Raw genomic sequence first — 25,694 nt, 5'->3', positions numbered from 1 at the left:
GATTGGTTGGCTGGTTGTTCATTTGGTTGGTTGGTTGGCTGGTTGATTGGTTGGTTGGTTGGTTGGTTTGTTGATTGGTTGGTTGGTTTGTTGGTTGGTTGGTTGGTTGGCTGGCTGGTTAGTTGTTTGTTTGTTTGGTTGGTTGGTTGGTTGGTTGGTTGATTACTTGATTGTTTGGCTGGTTGGTTGATTGATCTGTTATTTGAGAGAGTGTTTTGCTCTATGGCACAGACTGGCCTTCAATTTCCACTGGCAATTCTCCTACCTTAGCCCCATGAAAGCTAGAATTTCAAGTTTGTGCTGGCATATCCAGCTATGATGGGTGATCTTGAAAAGAACACTAGCAGAAGTTGCCCTGTTTCCATAAGAGGTTCAGTTCACATGGCACATCCAAGACTCAGATTGAGACCTCAGCTCTAAGAGTTGCTAAAGACTCAAGTCAGCTGTCACCTCGGGGCCTCTTTTGTCACTTAGAGACTTAGAACTTTTGGAAGTGTCATGAAAAGATTATCCTAGAAAAATGCAGGCAATGCGCTTGCATATACCCCTGATGCGTGGGAGCCCCTCAGTAAATATTTTTAGCACTAATTTTAACAGTATACGATTTTAAAATTATAATCAAGATGTCATGCAAATTTAGAGAACTCAGCACCACCTGTACTGGGTACCACACATTCAACCATTAAAGGCACATGGAAATAGAAAAGGCATAGGATGTAAGATAGGACGAATATCTCCTGGACCAGAAAGTCTATAAAATAAAAGGGGAGTGTAAACAGACCGAGGTGGGCCCTAAGGGTACTGGTGACTGGTCAGCATGGTGAGTGCTTTGATCCCCCTCTTTAATGCCCTTGTAGATTGTATCCTAGTTACGGTTTCCATCTACAGCCTCCCCCTACCTAGTCCACACAAAGAGCTTCTCAAGTGGAGAAATTAATTTATCGCCATGTCCCTCAGGCTTTTCCTAGTGCTGGGTGCACGGTTTAAAATAAGACACAAAGAGAAAAAAGTGGCTGGTGGAAATTTCACAAGCTCACGAATAGGTGGACCACTTTTTCAAAGCTCCCCTTACAGCTCATTGTAAATAAGGCTGCCTGGGAGAACCCTGGACATCCCAGGTGATCTACACAGAGTGAGTCAACCAGTCTCCACCTTGCTTCCTGTCAGCCATGTGATTAGGACCCTTGATGATCATTAATGTCAAGAAAAAGTAATCAGTCTGCTTAGGTGCATCCCTGTGGGTCGGCACTCACTGGATGCCTCATTTTTCTAGTGAGTCACTGTGGCACCGAAGTCTTCCAACCTCAGCATCTACACAATGGAAAGTCTCTTCCTTGTGCCTCCTTCCTTTCCAGAGAAATGGATAAGCAGAAATAAGGGCTCCTCCGAGAGGTCTCAGCATATTTACGATGATGTCATGCACTTTGTCTCAAGGTTGAAGTGTGAAATGTTTCCTTGCTTTGTTTGCCTTTGCATTGCAGACCTCACATTCCAGTCAGCAAATTGGTGATTTCGGAATCCTATGACACCTACATCAATAGGAGTTTCCAGGTGACGAAGGAGATAATAAGTGAATGCAAAAGTAAGGGTAGGTGGCATTATTTGGGACTCCATATTTAAATGTGTTTAGATGTGGGGACAGCTCTCCTTCATGACCGACGAACCAGTTGAAATGTTTGAACTTGCTTTGTCGAGCGTAACACAAGAGAAACATGTCTCCAGGCTCTCTTGTAGAAACTTTGGCATTCAGTTTGTGATATTCTGTAAGGATCTAACAAGAAAGTTATGGCACAGGAACCCAGTAGATGGCATCATCACATTAAGTAACTTGGGCTTGGTATTGTGGCTAGTCATCTTGTACCTCGTGGAGGGGATACCCAGTTGTAGTTTCCAGATGTTGTATAGAAGAATTCCATTCTGAATTGCCTACCATGATCCAGGATGGGAGCATCTACACACAAACCCACCCACAGGAATGCATGCCCACACTGCCCCTTGCTGTCACTAACCAAGAGCAGTGATGGGTGAGGCTCAAGTCTGTTTGCATCTTCTAGAGTCTGGTCTCAAATAGTTGATGACATGTAGGACCAACTGCCCACCTTCACGGTCTTTAGTGAATATATTTAGAAGTCTTAAGTGAATATATTTATACTCCGGGTCTTTAGAAGTCTTAGGTGAATATATTTATACTCCAGGAGCAAAGAATGCAACTTTATACATGCAGATCTTAGCAATGGGAAGCCATGGGCAACTGAGGAAGGATAATTCCCACACTGCAATTATTACTAATAAACTACTCAACACTTTGAAGATACATGAAGCCTGTTCTCAGCTACAAGGTCTCCAGGGCTCAGTTCTGCAGTGGTGACATTTAACACTGTTTTAGAGGGGCTGGCTTGGGGAGCCTGCCAACATGGTCGACGTGTGACTTAATTACCGTAATGGTTACACAGAGCTATGGGAAGGACATCCCTATTAACTATATGCTTACACACAAAGCAGTGCTGACCAGTCTGGTGAGGTGAGAATTATGACTTGTACCCATGCCCATTTCCATGGCTTTGATGGTAAACCACATCATGAAACAACAAACCATGGGGGAGGCTGGGTGAAGGGACCTGAGTCCTCCTAACACCATAGGGTAATTATTTTTACCTTTTCTTTTTTAAAATAATTCTTACTTCTCTTTAAATTATCATACAAGGTATGAGGTAGTATCATGACATTCTCAAATGAAGTGTGTTTTAATAGATTCCCCTGCCCTAAATTTACCTACTTCCTTGAAGTGTCCAGGTCCAAACCCAAAGCATTATGCAAGCTGGAAATGCCCAGTCACTGAACTCCAGCCCTAGACTTCCTTAAAGCTGTTAATTAATACATAGCAAGCGTACATATTCATAGAGTGCAGTATGATTTCAGTATACGCATATGCAATGTATAGTGAGACAGTCTCTGTAATAAGCCTTTCTCAATTCCCAGGAAATAACATTCTGATTGTGGCCCACGCATCTTCCCTCGAAGCATGTACCTGCCAGCTCCAAGGCCTATCCCCGCAGAACTCTAAGGACTTCGTGCAAATGGTCCGGAAGGTAATTCACTCTTGCATTTACGGGGCCAGTGATACTTTTGTGTTTTTATAACCGTTGGGCGGCTGGCTGATAGCTAATTTCCTTGAAGCAGAATTTTCTGCTGAGCTGGGAAGACTCGGTTACTGATCAAACACAGCCAAGATGTGCTCAGTGGAACTCCATAGGGTATTTGATTAGAACTGTATAAAGGGGAAGGTTATTGTGGAGGACGCTAAGAACTGTAAGTGATGAGGGACTAACAGGCGAGTGCCTTCAGGTGAGGCAGCTATCTTCTTTTCCCTTCAAACAGAAATTCTGGTTCGAACTCGACCACAGTGTTCTTATTTTTAAAAAGGCTCACTTAGGCAAGCATCCATCCCATTAGACTATAACCTGAGGGGATGGTGGGAAGGCTGTTGGTTGTCTTGTTTATGACTGTGGCTCTGGACAGAGAACACAGAAATAAGCTTTGACTTGCCATGGCAGCCCATGGTTTCTTCTCTGAATGTCACATTTACGTGCTGTGTCCCCACCAGCTAGGTGTGGTGGCACATCCCTGTAATTCCAGTCCTCGGGAAGTAGACGCTGGATGATCAAGATGTCAGGGTCACCCTTAGCTGCAGAACGAGTTCAAGGCCAGACTGAAAGTCCATTACATGAGACCCTAGCTCAAAAAAATAAACCTGGATATTCTTTCCCATTGTGCCCAAGTTTAATGTGGGAAATCCTTGGTCTGCCTTTTAAACTTGATATGCACTTTGAGGTTAACTTTTGGTACAGTTGCCTTACTCTAGTCTGTCCCTAACCCTGAGGTCAACTGTAGACGTAGTATTATACAGTAAGATATTGGCAGGTTAGGGGCGAGTCCATTCACATAACTTCTATTATAGTATATTGTTAAAAATGTTCTGTTTTATGTATTATTGATGTTAGCCTTTCCGTGTCTAGTTTATAAATCAAGCGTTGTCATTGGTGTGCAAATAAAGAGGAAAAAATATATGCAGGGTTTGATGCTATCCAACTTTCAGGCTCTGGGGTAGATCTCCATGTTTAAGGCAGTGCCATGCATACTTCAGTCCTCTTCCCCCATGCTAATAGCCAGCAGTCCCTAATCACGTAGCAGGTCTGCTCACCATTGACCAGATCCCACTCATCAATACAAATGCTTAGCCTTACAGGTCCCATTCGCTTGGGGTTTGTTTGTTAAGTTTTGGAAGGTTTTACACGTCTGCCTGTATGCCCTGGAAATAGCTGAGTGTCTGTGTCAGTACAGAGGTTAAGGCATTCACTCAAGGTCTTCTGTTTTCCCTCCCTGATGCTTTGACTTTCAGATCCCATATTTAGGCTTCTGTTCCTGCGAAGAACTGGGAGAAACCGGAATATGGCAACTGACAGACCCACCCATCCTTCCCCTTACCCACGGACCCACTGGGGGCTTCAACTGGAGAGAGACCCTTCTGCAAGAATAAGCTGCCTGAGGGATGGGAGGAACTTGCAGACGAGCCCTCAGGATGTTCCTTAGCAGTGGGAAAGAAAGCCCACGCTGCATTCAAAGCAGACAGCTCAGAATCATTTAGCATATTTCTTTTCATGCTTAGGGGACAGCGAGATTATGTCAACGAGGGGAAGTCGTGATTCAGAGGGAGAATTTTTAAAAAATCCTTCTCTCTGGACTTGCCTAGCTAACAAGGCTTTGGAGAATTGTCTTCCTGAGCTGAGTACCTGCTGCTGCAGAAACTACCACCCTCCTTCAGGCTACGCATGGCTAAAGAGCCTCATTCTTCTCCCAGAGAGCTGCTCCCACCCTCAAAAGGCATGCAAGGGGAACGACTGTGTCTGGAATCCAACTGGGCATGGGATAGCCTTTTGTGCTCTATTTGCAAGTTAGGCAAAGCCACCCTGAGGAGTGCATTGGTGGTTGTTAGGAACCATACATAAGAACAGTCCTGTGTCAGACAGCAGATTCTCCTCTCGGCAGACTCCATTCATTAGCGTGCCAGGCACCCACTTGAGGACTCCCAGCATTCACCCTGGTACCACCACTTGATCTCCAGAGCAGCCTGGCCCTTTGTGCCTCTCTATCTGTGAAATGTGGAGAACAGCATGTTTGCTCTCCCAAGCACTTTGACATAACTCAGGAGGAATCAAGAAATGGGTGGTGTATTAAATGGGGGGGTGCAGTGACATAGAATATTCATCAAATTGAAATTACTCCCGTGACGGCCGGATGAACTGTGAAGTCCCCACGCCTGTCTGAATCAGGGCGTGCCTTTCCACCCAGGCTCTAGACTGTGTTAAGCAGTTAAGGAGATTGACCTTTGGAAGGATGTAGGTTCGATTCACTATTTGGATCAGCAAAAAACAAAAACAAAAACAAACAAACAAACAAAAAATTCCAGTGCGATACAGATATTTTTAGAAACTGTACTGAGGGTCGTGTTGTTGGTCACATAGAGTCCATGTGCAGTGTAGCAGAATGTCCGTAGGTTAGCCAGTTTTAGGGTGTCTAGGAAGCCCAGGGACTAATGTGAATGGTGACAGTCACAGCTGCACTGCTTCTTTTGCTGCCCTCTTCGCTTTTCTATGGTAATTTAAAATAATGGGAGGGAGGGCCACTTGAAGGAAGCTGGAGAGTGACAGCCTTTCTGCGGGGGCTCTCACCACACCTACTTCCCGTATTTAGGGAGAGTGCGTGTATTTAAAGGAAGAATAAATGACAATCAAACCAAAACATTCCATGTCGATGTCTGTTGAATTGTGTATTCCGATAGCCATGAGGGCCACATACAGTAGCCCGGTATGAGATAGTTAATTGTATAGCGTGTATGCAGAAATTGAAACCCCAGCCACTGAGAGGGAACACCGATATAAAACAAATATGTCCTAGAGCATTACATTGTAACAGCCAGACATACACCTATGCCTGTATACGCCTGTATGTCTTAGTCTTAAGTGTTCAGGTAACTCTATCACTTTGATTGGGCCACATTCCATTGTCCTTAATCCAACAGAGACAGCGTCTGACTACAGAGCCGGAGAGGACAGAATCTGAAGTAACTTTCTGAAGAACTTAAGTGGAAAACCCTTGAGCACAGAAACGTTTAATTCTCCAAATTGCTTGTCAAAATGGCTGGGTGATGTGAATTCAATTAACATCTTATTGCACGCTGGTCTGTTTAAAAGAATTCAAGATTGGGTCCAGCTGAGCAATCTTGGGAATCACACTGAATCTGTGTGTAGAGACAACTGGATCATCAGATTTCATATGCATACAGAAGTTCTACGCTGGCAGTAGACCCTGAGTTGAGGCTAGCTCTTTTCTATCTGCAGCTCATGCTAGCTCAGATGATACTTGGGAGAAGGAATGAGTTAGGGACAGATCAGGGGAAAAAATTAAATTTTTTTTCACTATGTGCCTCCCCCGACCCCCCCCCCCTTTTTTTTGGTAAGTGTTGGAAAGCCATCTGAAATACTTCAGGGGAGATGACATTAGTGGAAGGGATGACAAGTCCAAATAGTGTCCCGCTTCACCAAGTGTCCATGCTCCAGTGTTATTCCCTGTGATTGCTGTGTGTATGTCTGACTGGAATAACTGGTGCATGCTAATACACACCATGAGGCTGTCTTTCTCAGGCTCTTTCTTCTCACTGCTGCTTGGCCTTGAGGAGCCCTTAGCTTCACCCCAGGGGGTGCCAGTGACATTCAGATGACAGTGTCTCTTTCCCTATGCATTCAGATTCCTGCAATCTGAATGGCTCATTAAGGGGCCATCTGATAGCTGAAAGAGGGGGTTATTTCTCACCCTGTAATGAAAGACTTGGGAGACTTTCTACTTTCTTATTTTAATTATACTTTAACCAAAGAGTTGTTTTCAAGTAACCATATATTTGAAAGATGACTTTGCAAATAAATAAAAATAAAAATAGGAAGTAGCCTTCTGGAGCCATGTGGGTTTGGTAAATCGCTGATGGTCATTTTCTTGCCAGTTCTGTTTGGAATACATAGAGATGCTCTTCCTGCTGTGTGTAACGCTGCCCGGGATGTATCCTTTCCACTCTATGGAGTGTGTCCCTGTGAAAACGAACTCTTATTTCAATTATCGGATGTCGTTGGGGAACTCTAATGGCAACAGGAAGAGAAGTTCCTATCTCACTGGCTTTGTAGAAACCTTGGTTTCTGCGCCAGGAACAGAATTCCTCTGTAACCCAGGCGCTGGCTTTAATTTCAGAGCGGCGATGAATTGCTCTTTTGAAAATACTCTCAGTATATTCATGTGTTAGAATACAGATGAGCCTCCCACTAAGCTTCACAGGCATCGGCACAGTCAACTGAACCAAATCTGCAGAAAGTTGGATAATGAGACTCCTGGACATTTGCATTTAAATTGACTGATCCAGCACATGCACCGGAGGAGGAAAAAAAGGGGGGTGTAGGGGTGTAGTCTGATGGGCCTGAGCTCTCCAAGGAAGAAGACTGTCAAGGAGAGCAGGGGACAACCTGACTTGTCATCTATTTAGGGGGTGTCCGTGTTACAAAGGTGATAGGGGTGGGGCTGTTAGGTGCTTTTCATCGTTAAACATGACTAAAATTGAATTTGCTTTTGTAACTCTTCGTCATTGATTGCTAGGAGAGTGACGGTAGGCATTGCCTCTCAATGCAAAAGAAATAGCTGGACTGTTACGCACATATAGTATTAGGTTTGCTGTGTGTAGGTTGAAGATTTAGAGTCGTTAGTAGCCAGACAATATACAGTCAGTCCTCACAGATATTTGCCTGCTCCTCCCTAGCCATTCTACATGCACAGACATTTTGCAGCTGTTAAACTATTCGTGGAACTCTGTATGTGATACATGCGTTAAAATGGAAACAATGTATACCCGTGCTTTGGTTGCCACTGAGATGGAAACAACATCCCAGAGCCTTCCAGTTTTACATAGACCACACTGAACCTGCTGTGTTAGGAAGGCATGTCAGTTCTTTTTCTCACACGTGAGACTTTTGTATCTCATTTTTCTATATGATTTGGGTGTATTTATTTGGGGGAAAATGTTTGTAATTATAAGACTAGAAAACCACACCTCGCTGTATGGCCAAGTTCCTTGTACACTCCCCACGGCGTCAGTGCTTCTGTGGCTGAGAAGCTGATCCTCTGGATAGAGCTATGGCAGCCTTGTGATCAGTTCATTGTGTCCCAGGACCATATCCACTGACATGGTTCATAGATGACTTAATAAAAGGAAACTGTGTCCTCAGTTGACCCAGCACAACTACAGATTAAGTCCCGAGTGTGGTCTCTTCCTGTCGTGTCTTTACATGGTCCTGTACTGGGATCCCTGTGACTGCGTTGGTATCCGTGAAGAGTATGACTCTTCCAACACTGGGCCAAAGGATGCTACCTGCTGATGGAGAGGGGAGGAAACTCCTGCAGCCCTGTGGATCTTGGGTCCTTTCCAGTAAGGCATCCAGATGGAGAAGTGAGAGCCCAACAGTTACTGAAAGAGTACTCTGTGATGCTTTCAGTTCACCCTAGGCAAACCATGGGCAACCCTGTATCTCTCTTGTCAATGGATCCAAGATTCAGAGCTCGGGCTCCTGGGACAAATACAAATTAACAAGAGAGAAATAGACGAGTTCAGCAGTGAAACTCCATAAAGAAATCATCTTACAATCCTCAGAACACAAGGAGACCTACACACATACATGTATATAATTGCTTATGGGTATTTTGAGACAGAGACTCACATGGCCCAAGCTAGTCTTGAACTAGATAAACCACTGAAACTGGTTTAAATTCCGAATCCCCTGCCTCCATGCCCCAAGGCTGGGATTATAGTCACATACCACACAGGGGTAAAGCTTAAATGTCTTAATGCTAAATTTGAGAGCAAGTGAATGGTTGTAGAGAAATACAGTAGAGCAATGAATATGATCTAAGTGTAGGGAGCTGCTGGGTGTCTGTACACCTCCTTGGTTTCTCCATCGTGTCTCTATCATCAGAGACACGAAGGCCCCCTTTTCCCAGTTGTCAGGATAGCACCTCCCATGGGAGGGTTCTCCCCTGCTTGGGAGAGAGAGAACAGCTCAGGTATTGGGAATGATCTTCCCACTGTCTTTGCAAACTCTTTTGTCTTATAATCCTGTTATACCAAAGTGACATATTTGAGGGGGGCAGTTCTGAACCCCACTGGTATCATCGTTCCCCACCAATGACCATTTTAACTAGGTTTGGTGATCAGGCATCACCCATCAAGCAAGAATATGGAAGACATGGGAGGGGAAGGAAGAGGAGACACCAATGGAGCCCGGCCTCCATTCTACACTCACGGGCTCTGTTTCTACATTCCGTACTCATAGGCTCCATTTCTGAATTATATGTTAAGCTAATAAGATTTTAAAATAAACCCTGAAAGCAAATTTGTGCCCTGGACATGAATACAGATTTCCATCAACACAGCCATCCACAACCCTGGCAGGGTTCACTTCCTGAGGAAACATAATAGCCAGTTCTGGAGTCTGCACAAAAGGCCAGGTTTTGTTTAGCCTTCTGGCTGGTTCTCAGCTGCTCTCTGCTTGAAAGATTCCTAAACTCATTTTGCCCTTTGTGTTGTTGCGAAAGCTGGCTACGCATCCAGAAAGGGAAAAAAACAAAACAAAACAAAACAAAAAAAAATCAGCCAGTGAGCTTTGCGCGGGCTTAAGCTGACCTCAGCAAAATGCACTGTTTCCCTGTTTGTGTGGGTTGAGTGTGTTGTTTTGTTCTTGTGTCAGGACCCTTCCCCCACCAAAAACATCTTCCTCTCAAAGAAACAGAATATTGCATTTTCCAGAAATGCACATGTGGACCCCAGATGACTTCTGGCCAGGAGAAGATGTCCTTCCTGGCTTAGTCAGCTTTTGGTCGTCCTTGTGTTCCTTGGGCAGTCGAGAAGGTCTGTGTACTGGCGGTGGGGGGAAGCCAGGCTGTACTAAGGATGATGCCTCCAGGAACCAAAGCTGGGCATGACACTGGCCCAGGCTGCTTGCTGCATGCCTTCAATTTACCTCACCTATAAATGAGCACAGTAATGACCCTTCCTTTTCCCCCCTCCATTATGTCTCATTCTTTTTAAAGTCTTTCCTTATTTTCTTTTGCCAGCATGCTTTTAACAATCAGATTGGACTCCAGGCAGTGGTGGTGCATGCCTTTAATCCCAGCACTTGGGAGGCAGAGGCAGGCAGATCTCTGAAACTCCGAGGCTAGCCTGGTCTACAGGATGAGTTCCGGTACAGCCAAGGCTACCGAGAATGACTCGGGGCTTTGCTCCTTGGCCTTTACAGGGAGAGTGTGACAAATCTAAAATAACAAGATGAAGTATGTGGCTGTTATCTGAAGCTCACAGTGTGTAGATGAGGCTCTCCCAGGACTAGCCACGTGACAGTCAGCATTTACTGAACATTTATATGTGCCACGTCCCAACACATGTACCGTTTGTTTGTTTACTCATTTTGTGTGTACGTGTGTGTGTACATGTCCATTGTGTGTACAGGTATGTGCACATGTATGCGGAAGCCGAAGGGTAATGTTGGTGTTTTGCTCAATTCCTCTTCTTCTTTTTTAAATAACAGATCTTATTTCTATTTTTCTTTGAGTGTATATGTGTATCAGTCTGTGTGTATGGGTGCCCACAGAAGCCAAAAGAGGACATTGAATCCCATGGAGTTGGAGTTATCAATGATTGTGAGCTGTGTGATGTGGATGTTGGGACTTGAACTCATGTCCTCTGCAAGAGCAGCCAATCCTCTTAAATCTCTGAACCATCTCTCCGGCCACTCCACATTTTATTATTATTATTATTATTATTATTATTATTATTATTATTATTATTTTTTAGAAAAACAGAGTCCCACTACATAGCCCTAGCTGGCCTGAAACTCTCTATGTAGACCCGGCTGGCCTCTGGCTCGTAGAAACCAGCCTGGTTCTGCATCACTCATGTTAGAATTAAAGGAATGGGCCACCATATCTGGCCCCTTCACATTAACTTTTGAGATAGGGTCTCACTGAATGTACAGCTCTCTCACTTGACTGGGCTGGCTGGTTAGCAAGCCATGGGGATCTGCTTGTCTCTGCTTCCTCTGTGTGGAGTCTATGTCTGGCTGTTATATGCTTTCCTGGGGAGCAAACGCCTTGGCTTCTCAAGCTTGCAACATCAACCACTTCACCCGCCAACCTGTCTCCTCAGTTCCTAGATGCCCTCAATCTTCTTGAGAACCCTACTCTTCTGGTTTAGAAAGAGGAAGCTGAGTTTTACAGTAGGTAATAGCTAGCTTATGGTCACATGACAGAGTCACATGATGAAGGAGCCCTAAAGATAAGAGTCAATAACCATATCAGTGTGGCTCCTGGGGCCTGGACTATAGCCTGAATCTTTCAGTGTGGTCTTTTTTTCTTTTTTTTTCTTTTTTTTTTCTTTTTTTCTTTTTTTTCGTTTTATATGTATCGCAGACTGGTATAGAACTCCGTATGTAGCTCATGCTGGCTTCAAATTCCTAATCCTCCTGCCCCTCCTTCCTGAGTGCAGGAATTAGTCATGTACCCACTATGCCCATCTAAAATCATTCTGAAAGCTTCATGGAAATATTGCTGGAGCCCAGTACATCAGTGGGATACTTGGGTTTTTCAGAACATGCACATTCATGCCTTCCCTCTAACTTCCTCACTTACAGATGAAGACATGAGTCAGTCACCAGTCTGGGAACTGGGACCTGAAAGCATCCTTGATTGTTCTGCAGTCATTTATTTAAACTACAGTCCACCACCTCTCCTCTTTCTCCTCTTCTTTTTTTCTCTTTTCTTTGCTAAGGTACTAGGTGTTGTCAGCACCTGGGACATATAAGGCAAGACAATTTTCTTCTGAAATAAACTCTTATTTGGCTGTTTTTAGAATTGTCTATTTGGTGACATTAAATCCCCCTCCTTCATGAAAGCTTAGGGCAGGATTTCCAAAAAGCAGAAGCCTAGTCGTCAGTTTTGTTCTGGTTTCATCCCTAATGCCGTGCCAAACACCACAACCACAGCAAGAGAAAGAAGGGATTTCTTTGGCTTGCAATTCCGGGGCAGAGTCCACACTGAGTGAAGTCAGGATAGAAACCTGAAGCAGAGGAATGCAGCATTCTAGCTTGTTCAGGCACATGGTTAGCTAGCTAGTTTCCTTACACATTCCAGGATTACATGCGTAGGGAATGGTGCTGCCCACAGTGGGTTAGGCCCTCCCCCAGCAATTAACAAACAATAAATCCTCATAATTGGCCCACAGGCCAGTCAGATTTAGGCCATCTCTCCATTGAGACTCCCTTCTCAAATGATTCTAGGCTGTCTGAAGTTGACAGTTACAGACAAGTAGGGCACTGTCCTTTTCCAAGGTAACACATCCTGCCATGGTTGCTGCCTTGCAGCCCAGCCACCTAGGTTTGAAGATCTCCGTACCACACGATGCTTAGGGTACCATGTTTCATATCTCCCAGTTCCCAAGGTTATTCTTGCCTTCTTACACACACACACACACACACACACACACACACACACACACACCACACACTAAGGTGATATGGCTGTACTGACGAATCCCAGGTGATGAGGCAAGCTCCATCCCTCTCATGTCTACTCTTATCCATGATCCTCACTGTTCCTGAGAAACATTATCTGGACCCATAAGTAATTTCAGAGGCTGCTGGTCCAGCTTAGAAAGCCCCACAGCAGGCTTTACAACAGTTCTTGAAGACTCATAACTCAAGTGTGAATTAGCAGCAGCAACTGCTGGGAAACAGGTGATCCCACCACTGTGTGTGGTGGGGAAAGGCCAGGGTTCTTCACAAGAGTGCGAAAGGTCAAAAAACGAAGTATAGGCCCTCTCAGAACTGCTGCAAAAATCCCAGTAGTGTTGGTTCATGGGGAAATCCCCTTTGTTCTGACCCCATGATGTCCATCTGTGGCCTGTTTAATAGTTGTCTCCCAGCTCTTTCACTTCCAACAACAGGGGAATGACAGGCAATGGAGAGGTCACTTTTTGTCTATCTACAATCTGGCCCTCTTCGTCTATCCATCCAATGTTAGTCGCTGGGAGTTATGTAACAAAACACAAGACCTCATGAAATGGGAACCACAGTGACAAACTGGTGGACACCCTCTTCTTGACCTTCCACGGTTCTTATGGTGAACTGTGGCCTTGTCCAGAATATGTCCCGCCCAAACATGACTCCTTGGATTACGATGCTTTTGAGCTGTAAGCATGTAAGAAGAGGCAGATAGAAATAATCAACAATCAATTAAGTAGTCTCTGCCCTCCCTGTTACTTGCTAAAATGTGGCCATCTGTGTATGAAGGTGCCCCCTCTCCTGTTCTCTGAGGACGCATTTAATGAAGGCACATTCAGGCCCTTTCCAGCCTCCAGAGGGCACATGAGGAACTTCCTAAGAAACTTTATTAATCAGCTCCTCTTCTCTGTTCCTTCCCCACACATCCCTTACTGCTGTTGGCTGAGACTCACCATCCTTTTGACTGGGTTGCGACCTCTGTAAAACTCCTTGGCTCCCTGCTGAAAGGCAGTCTTAGACTTATAAGCCACCCTTCTGAGACTTGCTCTCTTGCTGGTGCCTCCCATGCACACGTCCGTATGAAATGCACACAAAGACAAACTGTCTCTTCTTCTCTTCTCACTCTGTCCTTTGCTATTTGCTTCCAGCTAAGAAATTAGAAAAGTATGGGAGGAAATCAGTTTTCACTTTTGAGGCCTCTCACCTATAAGGTGGTCAACACACACACACACACACACACACACACACACACACACACACACTTCTATTGCAGACTAGTTGAAGGACCCCCCGCCCCTTGGCCACGATCACCCTGCCTCATCATTTCTTTCCACTCACTGAGTGGTCACAGTCTGTAATTCTTCCCCCTGGGTGACACTTGTGGGCTGCAGGCTAAAGTGCAGTTTATGAGTGATTAGGAAGGACTTTGCAGACCACAAGGACATATCATACACCGGTCTGCTTTGCAGCATTTCCTTCAGATATAGTGCTCTCTTTTTTTTTCATTAATAAATTCATTTATTCACTTTACAACCCTATTGCAGCACCCCTTCCTCCCAGTCACCCCTCAGACAGATCTTCTCCCCATTGCCCCTCTCCTCTGAGAAGAGGGAGACACCTCCTGGGTACCAACCCACTCTGACACATGAGGTCACTACAGAACTGGGCACATCTTCTCCTGCCGAGGATAGACAAGGCAGGCCAGCTAGGGAAACAGAATCCACAGGCAGACAACAGAGTTAGGGGTAACCCCTTCCACCCTGCTCCAGTTGTTGGGGAACCTTCATGAAGACCAATCTGCACATCTGCTACATATGTGCAAGGGGTGCTGAGGTCTAGCCCATGAATGCTCTTTGGTTGGTAGTTCTGTATCAGGGAGCCCCCAAGGGCTCAAGTTAGTTGGCTCTGTTGGTCTTCCAGTGGAGTTCCTATCCCCTCCAGGTCCCTCAATCCTTCCTCCAACTCTTCCACTAGACTCCCCAAGCTCCATCGAATGTTTTTGGCTATGGTTCTCTGCGTCTGTTTTGGTCAGCAGCTAGGTAGAGCCTCTCAGTGGACAGTTATGCTTGGCTCCTGTTTGTAAGCACAACAGAAAGAGCAGCATTAACAGTGTCCGATTCTTGCCCATGGGATGGGTCTCAAGTCGGACTGGCCCTCAATCTCTGCTCTGTCTTTCAAGGACAGTTCTTAATCTCTGAGACCAGTGGACTCTTGCGACATTAAACAGAGTTTTATTGTTGTTTAAGATTCTTTTCATTTTAAATTATGTATATACATGTGCTCTCTCGCGCTTGCTCTCTCTCTTCTATGTGTGTGTGTGTGTGTGTGTGTGTGTGTGTGTGTGTGTGTACACATGTGTAGATATGTCCATATAAGTGAATGTGTCTGTGGAATGCAGAAGAGGACACCAGCTCTCCCTAGAGCTAGAGTTACAGACTCCTCCTGGCTTCAGGCACACAGTCAATCAAAGCTAGAGTGGCATGGCGAGGTGACTAGAGTGCTGTTCATTCCAATCATGGAGGTCAGGAAAACAGCTAGGGCAGAACTGGAGATGACCGTGACCTCCAATGGCCCATTCCCAATCGGCTACGTAGAGCAGCTAAGCACCATGACCCAAAAGGCTCCACGTCCAACACAAGTCAGCCGCAGACCGAATTTTAAGTGCAATGGCCAGGCAGGGCCTGTTCCCATTTAAATACAACAGTAAGATCTTTAATGCTCTGGAAAAACTATGTCAAGCGCAATGTTAGGCTTTTAGACTTCAGAATAGAAAGAGTAGTGAGTAGTGTTGGGGCTGGAGAGATGGCTCAGAGACTAAGAGCACTGACTGCTCTTCCGGAGGACCTGGGTTCTATTCCCAGCAGCTAGTTGTACATAACAACTCTGTAACTCCAGTTCCAGGGGACCTGATGCCTCCTTCTGGTCTCTGTGGGCGCCGAGAGCTCACAAAGTGTGCAGACACATGTGCAGGCACAATACTCTTGTACATAAAAATAATCATTTAAAAAAACAGTGTTTCTCAAGCGGAGAGTTCTCAGCCTCCAGTCTCGCTCGTGGCAACCTAGGACAAATTAAATAGTCTATCTCAGTGGATGAGGGACGTGAACCAAAATCATCTATTTGCACAGTTTAAACTCTCACTGTAGCACATTTTTTCTTAAGAACAAACAGCAAACAGAGGAGGGACTTGTGTCCTGTCTGATCGCCTCAGTGAGGCAGAGAAGAGATATTGGATACACAGAGAGAGGGGAGGGAGGGTGAACGGATGGGTACATTAGTAAGTAGATGGACAGATAGACAAGTAGATAAATGGGAAGATTTCAAAGTGAGTGAATGAATCAACGTGTCTAATAAACACTAGAAATTGTTGTCCAAGTCAGAAATACAAAATGTTCAAGAAGGTTGGGCAAAAATTATTATTAGTTATTATTTGTTTAATAAACTAGAAATGCTTTAAAACTGTCCAGACAGGGACATTTTAATCTTCCCTCCCCTCTCTCCCCCCCAAAGCCTCACAGTCAGTTCACTTACCATCACTGCCCACCTGCCTCACAGTGTCACCAACGCCTCATTCACACCCCTCCACAATGGATAGGGCACCTGTGGTCCCCCGAGATGTTCCACCAGGAGGTGTTTTAGGGGCAGCCAACTAAGAGGGGGCTCTGAGTAGGTGGAGGAGGTGACACATGTAAGGTCACAGAGCTACAGCCTCCTCCCTTTAAAAGCCAGCGTGTTCTGTAGAACCCACAGGAAGCTGTCAGAGACTCCCTCCCAGCCAGCCCAGCGAGCATGTGGTGGGGAACCCTCAGTTTGCTGTTCTGCGTGCCCGTGCAAGGTAAGGACTTACTTAGAGCAAATGGGTGGTTTTCGCTCAGCTGGTTTGACTTTCTTTGCCAAACCTACCTGTCGGTCAACTGTGTTCATGGAGGACCTACTCTGGGAGATAACTCAGGTAACTTTGCTAATATGTCCCTAGCTGTACTCAACCCACACAGCCAACGGCAATCACTCTGCCTATGCCGTCTCTTATTCAACCTCTCTCGAGGGTATAGGGACAGGATGGAGTTCATCTGTGGAATCTGTTGTGATGAGGTGTAACCTGCACCCTGAGCCTACCTTTTGCAGGTATATCAGTTGGAGCGCATTCATCTCAGATTTCAAAACATCCTTGATGTAAAAGTCTTAGTCAAATGCTCTAATTTCTCTAAAATTCAGTTTTTGCCTTTTTAGCCCCCGCCATACTGGAACTCACTCTGTAGAGACGGCTGGCCTCAAACTCACAGAGCTCCACCCACCTCTGTCTCCTGAGTGCTGGGATCAAAAGTGTGTACCACTTGCCAGCCTGCTCGGTTTTTTGCATCTTTAGATGAGGATGTTAATAAATGTTTGACCTGTCAAACTCCTCATCATAAGAAAATCTCAAACGTACAAACTCTTTGGAAGTAATGAGGTATTGATCAATTCTAACGTAGTTCGGAGGAATAAGAACCTAGTGAAAACTACTTACTTTTAAACATTTGTCTATTTTTAATTCTATGTCTAGGAGTGTGGTGCCAGCCCGGGTATGCGTACCATGTGTATGCACTGTCCAAGAGGGTCAGAAGAAAAAGTTGGGTCTTTTAGAACTAGAGTTACACAGAGGGCCGTGAGCTGCCATGTGAGTGCTGGGAAGGAGCCTGAGTCCTCTGCCAGGGCAGCCAGTGCTCTTAACAGTTAAGCTATCACAGCCCTGAAAGCCTCCTAGTTGATAGAAATCAGTTATATTGCACAGGTCCGTACAATTTGGTTTTTGAAACTTAATTCTATTGTCCCATTGTGAAAATTAGAGAAAGATACAGTGACCCATTAAGCTTAGGTCAAATTATTCCTACCCTTGTGTGGGGCAAGAGTGGGGGATCATTCCCTGGTGTCTCACGTCTCTGACGGTCCTTGTGTCAGATGTATAGGAGGGGGAGCATGTAGAGAGCCACCGCTCAGCTTCAAATGCTTGCTCATTTCCAAATAGCGACTCTCCTTCTCTCCTGCTCTACGTCAGGAGCACATCTGTCCCCCTCATCTGCACTCCTTCCAGAGTGTCAACCGAGGGACGCCATTTGTGGTGGTCCGGGGGAGCAGCAGATTTTTTATTTTACATAGTTTTTCAATTCCCTGAGCTCTACGCTTCAGTCAGTGCCTTCCTTCCTGTCCCCTGTGCCCTGAAGCACTTAACAAGGATTCCGTTTTGGTAATGGGTGACATTAGTTTCTTCAGTTAAGTGGCTTAAAGAACAGCTAATGCATTCTGAAAGGGAGCCTTTAGCCTGGCCAGAATTAGTATGATTTCAAGCATCCCAAGGTTTAAAGCCTTCAACTGACCTTAATTTCTTTCCATCCTTAAAATTTTCCCTTATTAAAAAAAAATCCCCATATGATTTTTAAATAAACAGCAAAAACAAAATAATCATATCTTACGATAAATCTGACCCGAACGAATGACAGTGCACATCTGGAACATCAGCATGTAGAACAGGACGGCCACCATGAGTTCGAGATCAGTCTACGCTGCACAGTGGGTATGAGTGAGCTCAACATGGCACAGCAAGACTGTCTCAAAAAATACGAAAATGAAAAGACAAGCTTAAGCCAGTCTACTGGGACACGCAACTCGCTTGCGATTACACGGAGAGAGAAAAATATTTATCGAGTCATGCCCAGTGCTGGGCAAATTATTAAGTCCACTTATTCCAAGTGAAAAATGCCAAGGTAGGGCAAGGTATTGATAGCTTCAATCTGTATAGGAGAAATACTGAGGTTAGAGGAAGTTAAATAAGCTGACAGGTTTTCACATCCAGTAAAGAGGAAGTAAATACCAACCTGTGGAACTTTCAATTTGTGTGTGTGTGTGTGTGTGTGTGTGTGTGTGTGTGTGTGTACACATGCATCATTGGGATGTCATAGAAAGTACATTTGGTTTTTAAATATTTCTTTTGTTATTTTTAATTATGTGTCTATACACACAAGCCTGTGTGGGAGTGTGTGCATGTGTGTGCTGGTGCCTGCTGAGGCCAGAGCCATCAGATTCCCTTGGAGCCGGAGTCATGGGTGTTTACGAGCCCCTTGATGTTGCACTGTGAATCAGGTCAGGGTCCTCTGCAAGAGCAGTGTTCTCTTCACTGCTGAGCTATCTCTCTAGCCTGGACACTTACCACGGATGAAAACTCTCAGAGTCTTAATGACTTAGACATTCTGAAAGATTCAATATTGAAAGAACCCAAACTGAAAATTCATCCTCGCTGAGGACACAGGAGCTCGCTCAGTGGGGTTCGAACAGCTGCTGCTGACACTGACTTACACCTGCTGGGGCCCCCTCAGAGTCCCCTGTGGGCAGGAGCCGGTCATGTTCCTTTGTTGCCAACACCGAGGCAGCAAAAATATCTGCTTTGACACAGCTGTAAATTGTCAACCACCTTTAGCAAACGAGGCCATAGGAAAATAACTAGGTGGCTTCTAAGGCTGCCAGGGATTTGCAGACAAAAGAATTCCATGATCTTGGACCGAGCCCCTCTTTCAAGGCTCCTGGAATGAAAAATCCCTAAGTCAGATAAAATATAAAACAAATGAGTCTGTTCTTCCCCCCCCCCAAAGTCATTCTCCTCTCACACTGCAGACAATGAAAAGGCTGACCCGGGCAGAATTTCGACCCTCTTTTGTAGCTGCAGGAAGGGAGGGCCTCTGCAAACCAGAGAATTCCTTCATTCTTGTGCATCAAGTCAGCCTCTTTGGGACAATGTGGAAAATGATTTGATTTTGACAAGTACAATTCATTTTCACATCTGTAGTCTTCTCTGCCTATTCTAAAAATAACGCAAATTCTCTTTTCGTAATGATCTTCACTAAAGCGCATTTCTGCCTAAGTCTGCACAAGAGCCATGGAAACGGGGCTCTAGCCTGAGAATTCACTGTGTTTTCAGCTTTAATTCAGTTCCAGTTGCGGTCTCTATTGTTTGATGCCACAATTTACAGAGGAAAATTAGAGTTCCGTTAAAGCATTTATCTCTGAAGATTTACATTTATCCCTTTTGCCTATTAATTCAACTAATATCTTAAAAAACCTAACTTTATTCTAGACCCTGAGAATGTATAGGGAGTGCAAACCACAGTCACCCAGCTTCCAGCCACAGTCACCCAGCTTCCAGCCATTTGTATCCATTTGTAACCAACCCATCAATGAGAAGCACCTGACACCACGCAAGTGCAAAGGAACTCACTTAAGTGCTGTAACAAAACCATTCAAAGCCTTTGGGTGTCTAGGAAAGAGAGCAGGCCAGTTGGTGGGGAAGGAGGTGAAAGCCTATTTTCAAGTTTGATTGTTATTCATTCTCTCTCTCTCTCTCTCTCTCTCTCTCTCTCTCTCTCTCTCTCTCTCTCTCTCTCTCAGTAATGCTCTTCCTTAATTATTATCATCATCATCATCATATCAGAGAGAGAGAGAGAGAGAAAGAGAGAGAGAGAGAGAAAGATGCATGCCCAGGTGTATTTGTGTACACATGTGTGTGCAGCTATGTGTGTGCATGTGTGTGGAAGCCCAAGTTTGCTATTGAGAATCTTCCTTGATCACTCTCCAGTTACTCATTTTGAGGCAGGGTCTCTCTCTGTCAAACCTAGAACTTGCTGAGTTAGCTAGCCTCACTAGCCAACTTGCTCCAGGAGCCTCTGTCTCTGCCTCCTGAGTGCGGGGGGTGGGGGGGGGGAATTGCAAACGAGCCATCCCCAACCCCTACCAAGCATTCACATGGGCTCTAGGGATCCAAACATCCACCTTCTTGGTTACGCAGCACACGCTTTTGCTGCCCTCTACCTGGAAGGGATATTCTAATATTGGAGTCTCATCATCCAGTGGGACGTGTGTGAGGAAAATCATCAGAAATGTTAGCCTGATTCCTACGTGCAATAAGAACCACAGGGAATACTTTTAAATATTCCTTATTTTTCGTTTAAATTCATGTGTGTGGGGTGTGGTGCCAGTGAAGGTCGGAAGTGTCAGATCCCCCTGGAGCTGGAGTTATGGACAGCTATAACCTGCTGGATGTGGGTACTGGGAACTGAACTCAGTCTCCTTCAAGAACAGTAATGCTCTTCCTTAATCATCATCATCATCATCATCATCATCATCATCATCATCATCATCATCATTTTATTTTAAGGGTGTGGGTGTTTTGTCTGCATGTATGCCTGTGCACTGTTCACATTCTTGGTGCTCTCAGAAGCCAAAGAGGACATTAAATTCCTTGGAACTGGAGTTACAGACAGTCGTGAGCCACTTGTAGGTGATATGAGTACGCCATCTCTCCAGCCCTAGGAAATATTTTAAATGAAGGAAGAAGCATAAGGTCTTTAAAGTTCTGTCATTCCGAAAGACAGTTGTTGTAATGGTCCAGCAAGAAGTCGCACCAGTGGTGGGAGAAGGAAGAGTCAAGTCGATTAAACCAGCGCTTGGGAGAGAGGAAAGGCTAGTGTGTAGTTGGTTAAATGTCTGGGGGTGCCATGGCTGGTGACCACATTAACTAATGTAAGAAAACAGTGGGGTTGAGCCTGTGGCATGTCTGTATTAGTTATGAGAGCAGGGGAGACACAGGAGACAGGAGAGATCACAGATTCCAATCAGACACAGAGAGACACAGGGGACAGACAGATGCGGGTCCAACTGGACATGGACAAGGATAACAGACAGATGCGGATTCCAACTGGACGTGCTGTTCGGGACCCTGCAGCCCACAGCTATGCTTGGTTTTAAATTTATTACATGCAATAATTTGACATTAAGTCAACTTTTTTTTTTTAAAAAAGTATTTTCATTATTTTTTTCAGTCTCTCTGATGACTTATATAGAGGTAAAGAACCCCACCTCCACCCCCAACCCCCAGCAACTCTCCACCAACCTTGGGAAAGGTTGAGGATCCTTAATAAGGCATTGGCTTAATCTGAGTGTCTTGTTTAGTTTGTGTGCACTTCCGGAGCGGAGCGTGACTGCCACCCGCCCTTTCCTTGAAAGTTGGTCATGGATGCTTTGCTGAGAGACTATCCACTGAAGGGAACACAGTTTATCTATGTTTATGCATGGTGTGTGTGTGTGTGTGTGTGTGTGTGTGTGTGTGTGTGTGTGTGTATAGGTTTGTATGCTGGTGCATAAAATACAGAGGTGAGAGGGGAACACTGGTTACCTTCCTCTATTGTTTCCTTCCTTTGTTCCCTTGAGACAGGTCCCCATTAAACCTGAAGCCCACTGTTTTAGACAAGCTGTCTGTCAGCTACCTCCAGGGATCTGCCTGCCTCTGACCCCTACAACACTCATGTTGCAAGCACACACAGACCACACAGACATGCCTAGTTTCTTCTGATGTGGATGCCAGGGATTTGAACTCAGATTCTCGTGCTTGCAGAGCATGCACTCTTACCCACTGAGTCATCTTCCAAGTTTAGGACAGTTAGATTAACCATGTGAGCAAAGAGATGAGCAAGAGCCCGGTTCCATTTCTACACGGCCATGCATGATACCATGCTGGCTTGGTCTATAGTATACATCACGCACTACGGCCCCACGAGATTACCATACAGTCTGAGTATGCAGCAAGCCGCACACCCCAAGTTTGTGCAAATACAAAATACAGAGGATAAAAGGGGAAGAAGGGGCCGGTGAGATGGCTCAGTGGATTTAAGGCACTTGCTGCCAAGACTTCTGACATGATGCAGATCCCAATGATCCACACGGTGAAAGGAGAGAGCCAACTGCCGCTAGTTGTTCTCTGATCTCCTGGTGTTTATTGTGGTGTACTCATTGACATCCATACAGAAACCCATACATAGATAGATAGATAGATAGATAGATAGATAGATAGATAGATAGATACATGGATGCAGTTTTTTAAAGAAAGGACAAGAAACAAAGAAAAAAATCAGCACCCTGGGATCACCTTGAGCACTGTAGAAATAAGTGTACTTTGTGGCATTTGCATAGTGATAAAATCTAACCGGACAGACCATAGGAAACGGACTCAAATAAAGGCCTCATAACACATGGCCATTGGTGGCTGCATATGTCCAGCTACTGAGGTAACAAAGTGCAGAAGCCAGTAACCCACACAGCCAACATGACCTATGTAGGAGGTGGTGAGACCTTACAGTCATTCACTGATGAAGCTTCATGTAGGACTGAACCATTCACTTCACTGTCTGGACACGGGCAGGGAACCCCCGCCCCCGGAAAAAAAAAAGAACGTAAACAGGGAGAAGTAGGAAGTCGGCGCGTGGCACGTGGGGCTCGAGAAAAGTTAAGGGTGAGTGAGAATGCTGTTAAGTGTAGCTTTAGCCTCTATGGAGAGGAAGTGGTGAGAAAAACAAAAACCCGCACCTCGTTGCTCTGACGACAGGTGAAAGTTGGACTCCAAAGTTAGGTGAAAGAAAAGCAAAAAGAGAAACTTTCCATTGAGCTTCCACCATTGCTTAGAGGACTGCGCATGTCTTTTCCTGGGACGGCTTCTCCCTCCAGATTCTGCCTGGTGTCTTCCTCGTGCAACCTTCAGCAGACCTAAGCATCCCAAGTAATATTTTAAATGTGATGGTTAAGAGCAAAGCTAGGTGGTCTGTGGCTTTCCAGTGGACTGGTCTTCTTGTCTACACCAGTTTACTGCTACAAGATCAAACATGGGGCCGACCTAAAGCCCAGAGCAAGGAGTGGTGGGACAGTTCAAGCTCTGCGCCTCGATCCCAGACCTCCCCAAATGCATCTATGGCGTCAATAGATGTGGTCGGTCTGACAGGAGCCACATACTAAATTCTCAGCCACAAGAACAACTACTGCTAATTTTAGGGTGTATGATGCTTTCGTCTATGCTAAAAAGCCACAGTACAGTTCGTCACAATCTAGAGACATTGTAAGAATCTCCTGGCTCTATTTAATTCATGAGCATGGGAGTATTTCCCAGGAGGAAACCCAAGCAGAGTCTGGCCAGAGATCTCACTGCCTGGTGTTTTGAAAACACAGATGTTTTGATTACTTAGCTACTTAGTAACTGAAGCTGAGGCCTTTGGTATGCTAGCCAAGGACTCTACCTCTGGAGCTGAGCCTACAGCTCCACAAATCAATAAATCAATCAATCAACCTCTGTCTGTCTCCGTATCTGTGTATATGTGTGTGTGTGTGTGTGTGTGTGTGTGTGTGTGTGTGTGTGTGTACACGTATTTAAGTATGGGTGTTCATGTATGTGTGTGGAAGCCAGAGGTGAACATTGAGTGTATTCGACATTGGTATCTATTTTTTTTTTTGAGACAGGCTCTCTCACTGAACGTAGAGCTCACCTATTCTGCTAGACTGACTAGCCAGCCAGCCCCAAGGTCCTCCTGTCTCGACCTCCACAGCACTGAGAACTCTGCACTTGTATATTTTCCGTGGTGCTGGGGTCCAAGCTCAATTTCCATGATTGTGTGGCAAGCCATCTCTCCAACCTCACAATGACTCATGGTTACTTTAAGGGTTATGGCCAGGATGCAAAAAAGTAGGCTTTACTGAGTGAGACCTCAGCGTTTGGGAATCCTCCCAAGGCGTTCTTCCTGGTACTTACACTTTATCTCAAGGATGCTGGGTACCATGGCTCTTGTCTGTGACCCCAGCACTTGGGAGGCCGAGGCAAGAGGATCAGGAGCTCAATGCCAGCTTGGGCTTTGTAGTGAGTTCAAGGCCAGTCTGGGCTACATGAGACATTGAAAAAAATTCTCTTCACAACGTGTATACCAAAAGGAAATAGGCTTCCTTTCTTTTTTCTTTTTTAGGTTGAAGATAGGGCTGTAAAACATTTGCTGTTTATAATTTATAAGTATGGTGTTCTTCTGGTTGATAGTTTTTACACCGTCCTGGGTGAGAATTATATTATACCAAAGAAAAACAATTCCGTTTAAAACGTGAAGCGGTGCTGATAAATGTGCCAATTCAGTAAAAACAAGTTCATTCTCCCTTTATTTTCTTTCTGGGACAATAAATTTGTCACTGTTCAGAGTTAGTTCATCATTCTCAGGGGGGCAGGGTGTGATTCAGAGAAATTGGACTCATAAATTTGCTAGAGAAATCGCTCTGTGGTAAAAGCTATCTGGGGTGGATTTATCTATTTCAGTGACCAACAAGCCGAAAAAGTCACCAGAGCACCATGGATTACTTTTGTCTGTCTGTCTGTCTGTCTGTCTGTCTGTGTACATGTGCATGTGTGTATATCTATCTATGCATGTATGTATTTGTGTCTGTGTATGTGACTATGTGTTACGTGTGTGTGTGTGTGTGTGTATGTGTGTGTGTGAGAGAGAGAGAGAGAGAGAGAGAGAGAGAGAGAGAGAGAGAGTCAACCCAGAGCTACTCCATTGCTAGACAACATTTTACCACTCAACAATAGCAGGACCTGCAATCCCCGCCCCCCCTACCCCACCACAGGCTCATAGAGAAGCCATGTAATACTCGAACTTGTAAATCACCCATTTTATCAATGTGCTCTGGGGCTCATCAGTCTGGTAGGTCTATGTAGTTACAGAGGGGTGGGCTGAAGTCTACACCCTGATTCCAGTCCCATGACCGCTGTGACCTTGATCCTGATGGGGGTCACTCATCTATAAACTGAGCAACAGATCTCTTCTTTGGGGCTGGGTGATAGCTTCTGTTTCCAGGGCATGTGCTACCAGGTCTAACAGCCTGAGTTCTATCGTGGGACTCACTTGGCAGAAGGAGAGAACCGAGTGCCTGGGCTTGTCTTCCCACCACACCTCATACACGTATGCACCCTGCCTGACCTTCCCCGCTCTCTCCCACCACAGCAGCCTTTCTCAACATGGAGACCATCGAGGTGGAGGAAGGCCAGACGCTCAACCTCACATGTGTTACTTCTCTGACGAAAAATGCCTCTCTCCAGTGGCTGGCCCCCTCAGGGTTCACCATTTTTTTAAATCAGCATCCTGGTAAGTAGGGTTGTGGGGAGAAAGAAAATGCCAAACCTCGGCCTAAGGGATTTCCAACTGGGGCAGGGTAGTGGGACAGAAG

The 25,694-nt window shown here is 45.2% G+C and overlaps 2 protein-coding genes across 8 annotated transcripts in view; both read left to right on the top strand.

Moving 5' to 3' along the window:
• The window catches only part of Ubash3b (ubiquitin associated and SH3 domain containing, B), a 146,513-nt gene extending 138,167 nt beyond the window's left edge, over window positions 1-8,346 (top strand). For 2 of the 4 annotated variants that reach the window (XM_087561862.1, XM_087561864.1), the window contains exons 12-14: window positions 1,482-1,582; window positions 2,980-3,089; window positions 4,400-8,346. In XM_087561862.1, the coding sequence (XP_087417988.1) occupies window positions 1,482-1,582; window positions 2,980-3,089; window positions 4,400-4,537 (349 nt within the window). In that variant the 3' untranslated portion in view covers window positions 4,538-8,346. 4 annotated transcript variants of the gene reach the window in all.
• A 7,959-nt stretch (window positions 8,347-16,305) lies between these two features.
• Window positions 16,306-25,694, top strand: part of Crtam (cytotoxic and regulatory T cell molecule) — a 31,175-nt gene continuing 21,786 nt past the window's right edge. For 2 of the 4 annotated variants that reach the window (NM_001106813.2, NM_001413479.1), the window contains 2 exon segments: window positions 16,390-16,476; window positions 25,472-25,612. In NM_001106813.2, coding sequence (NP_001100283.1) covers window positions 16,431-16,476; window positions 25,472-25,612 — 187 coding nt within the window. In that variant the 5' untranslated portion in view covers window positions 16,390-16,430. 4 annotated transcript variants of the gene reach the window in all.

The sequence above is a fragment of the Rattus norvegicus genome, chromosome 8 (genome assembly GCF_021556685.1).
Source record: "Rattus norvegicus strain SHRSP/BbbUtx chromosome 8, alternate assembly SHRSP_T2T, whole genome shotgun sequence".
Classification (NCBI taxonomy): Eukaryota; Metazoa; Chordata; class Mammalia; order Rodentia; family Muridae; genus Rattus; species Rattus norvegicus.
This window is presented reverse-complemented; position numbering and strand designations above follow the sequence as displayed.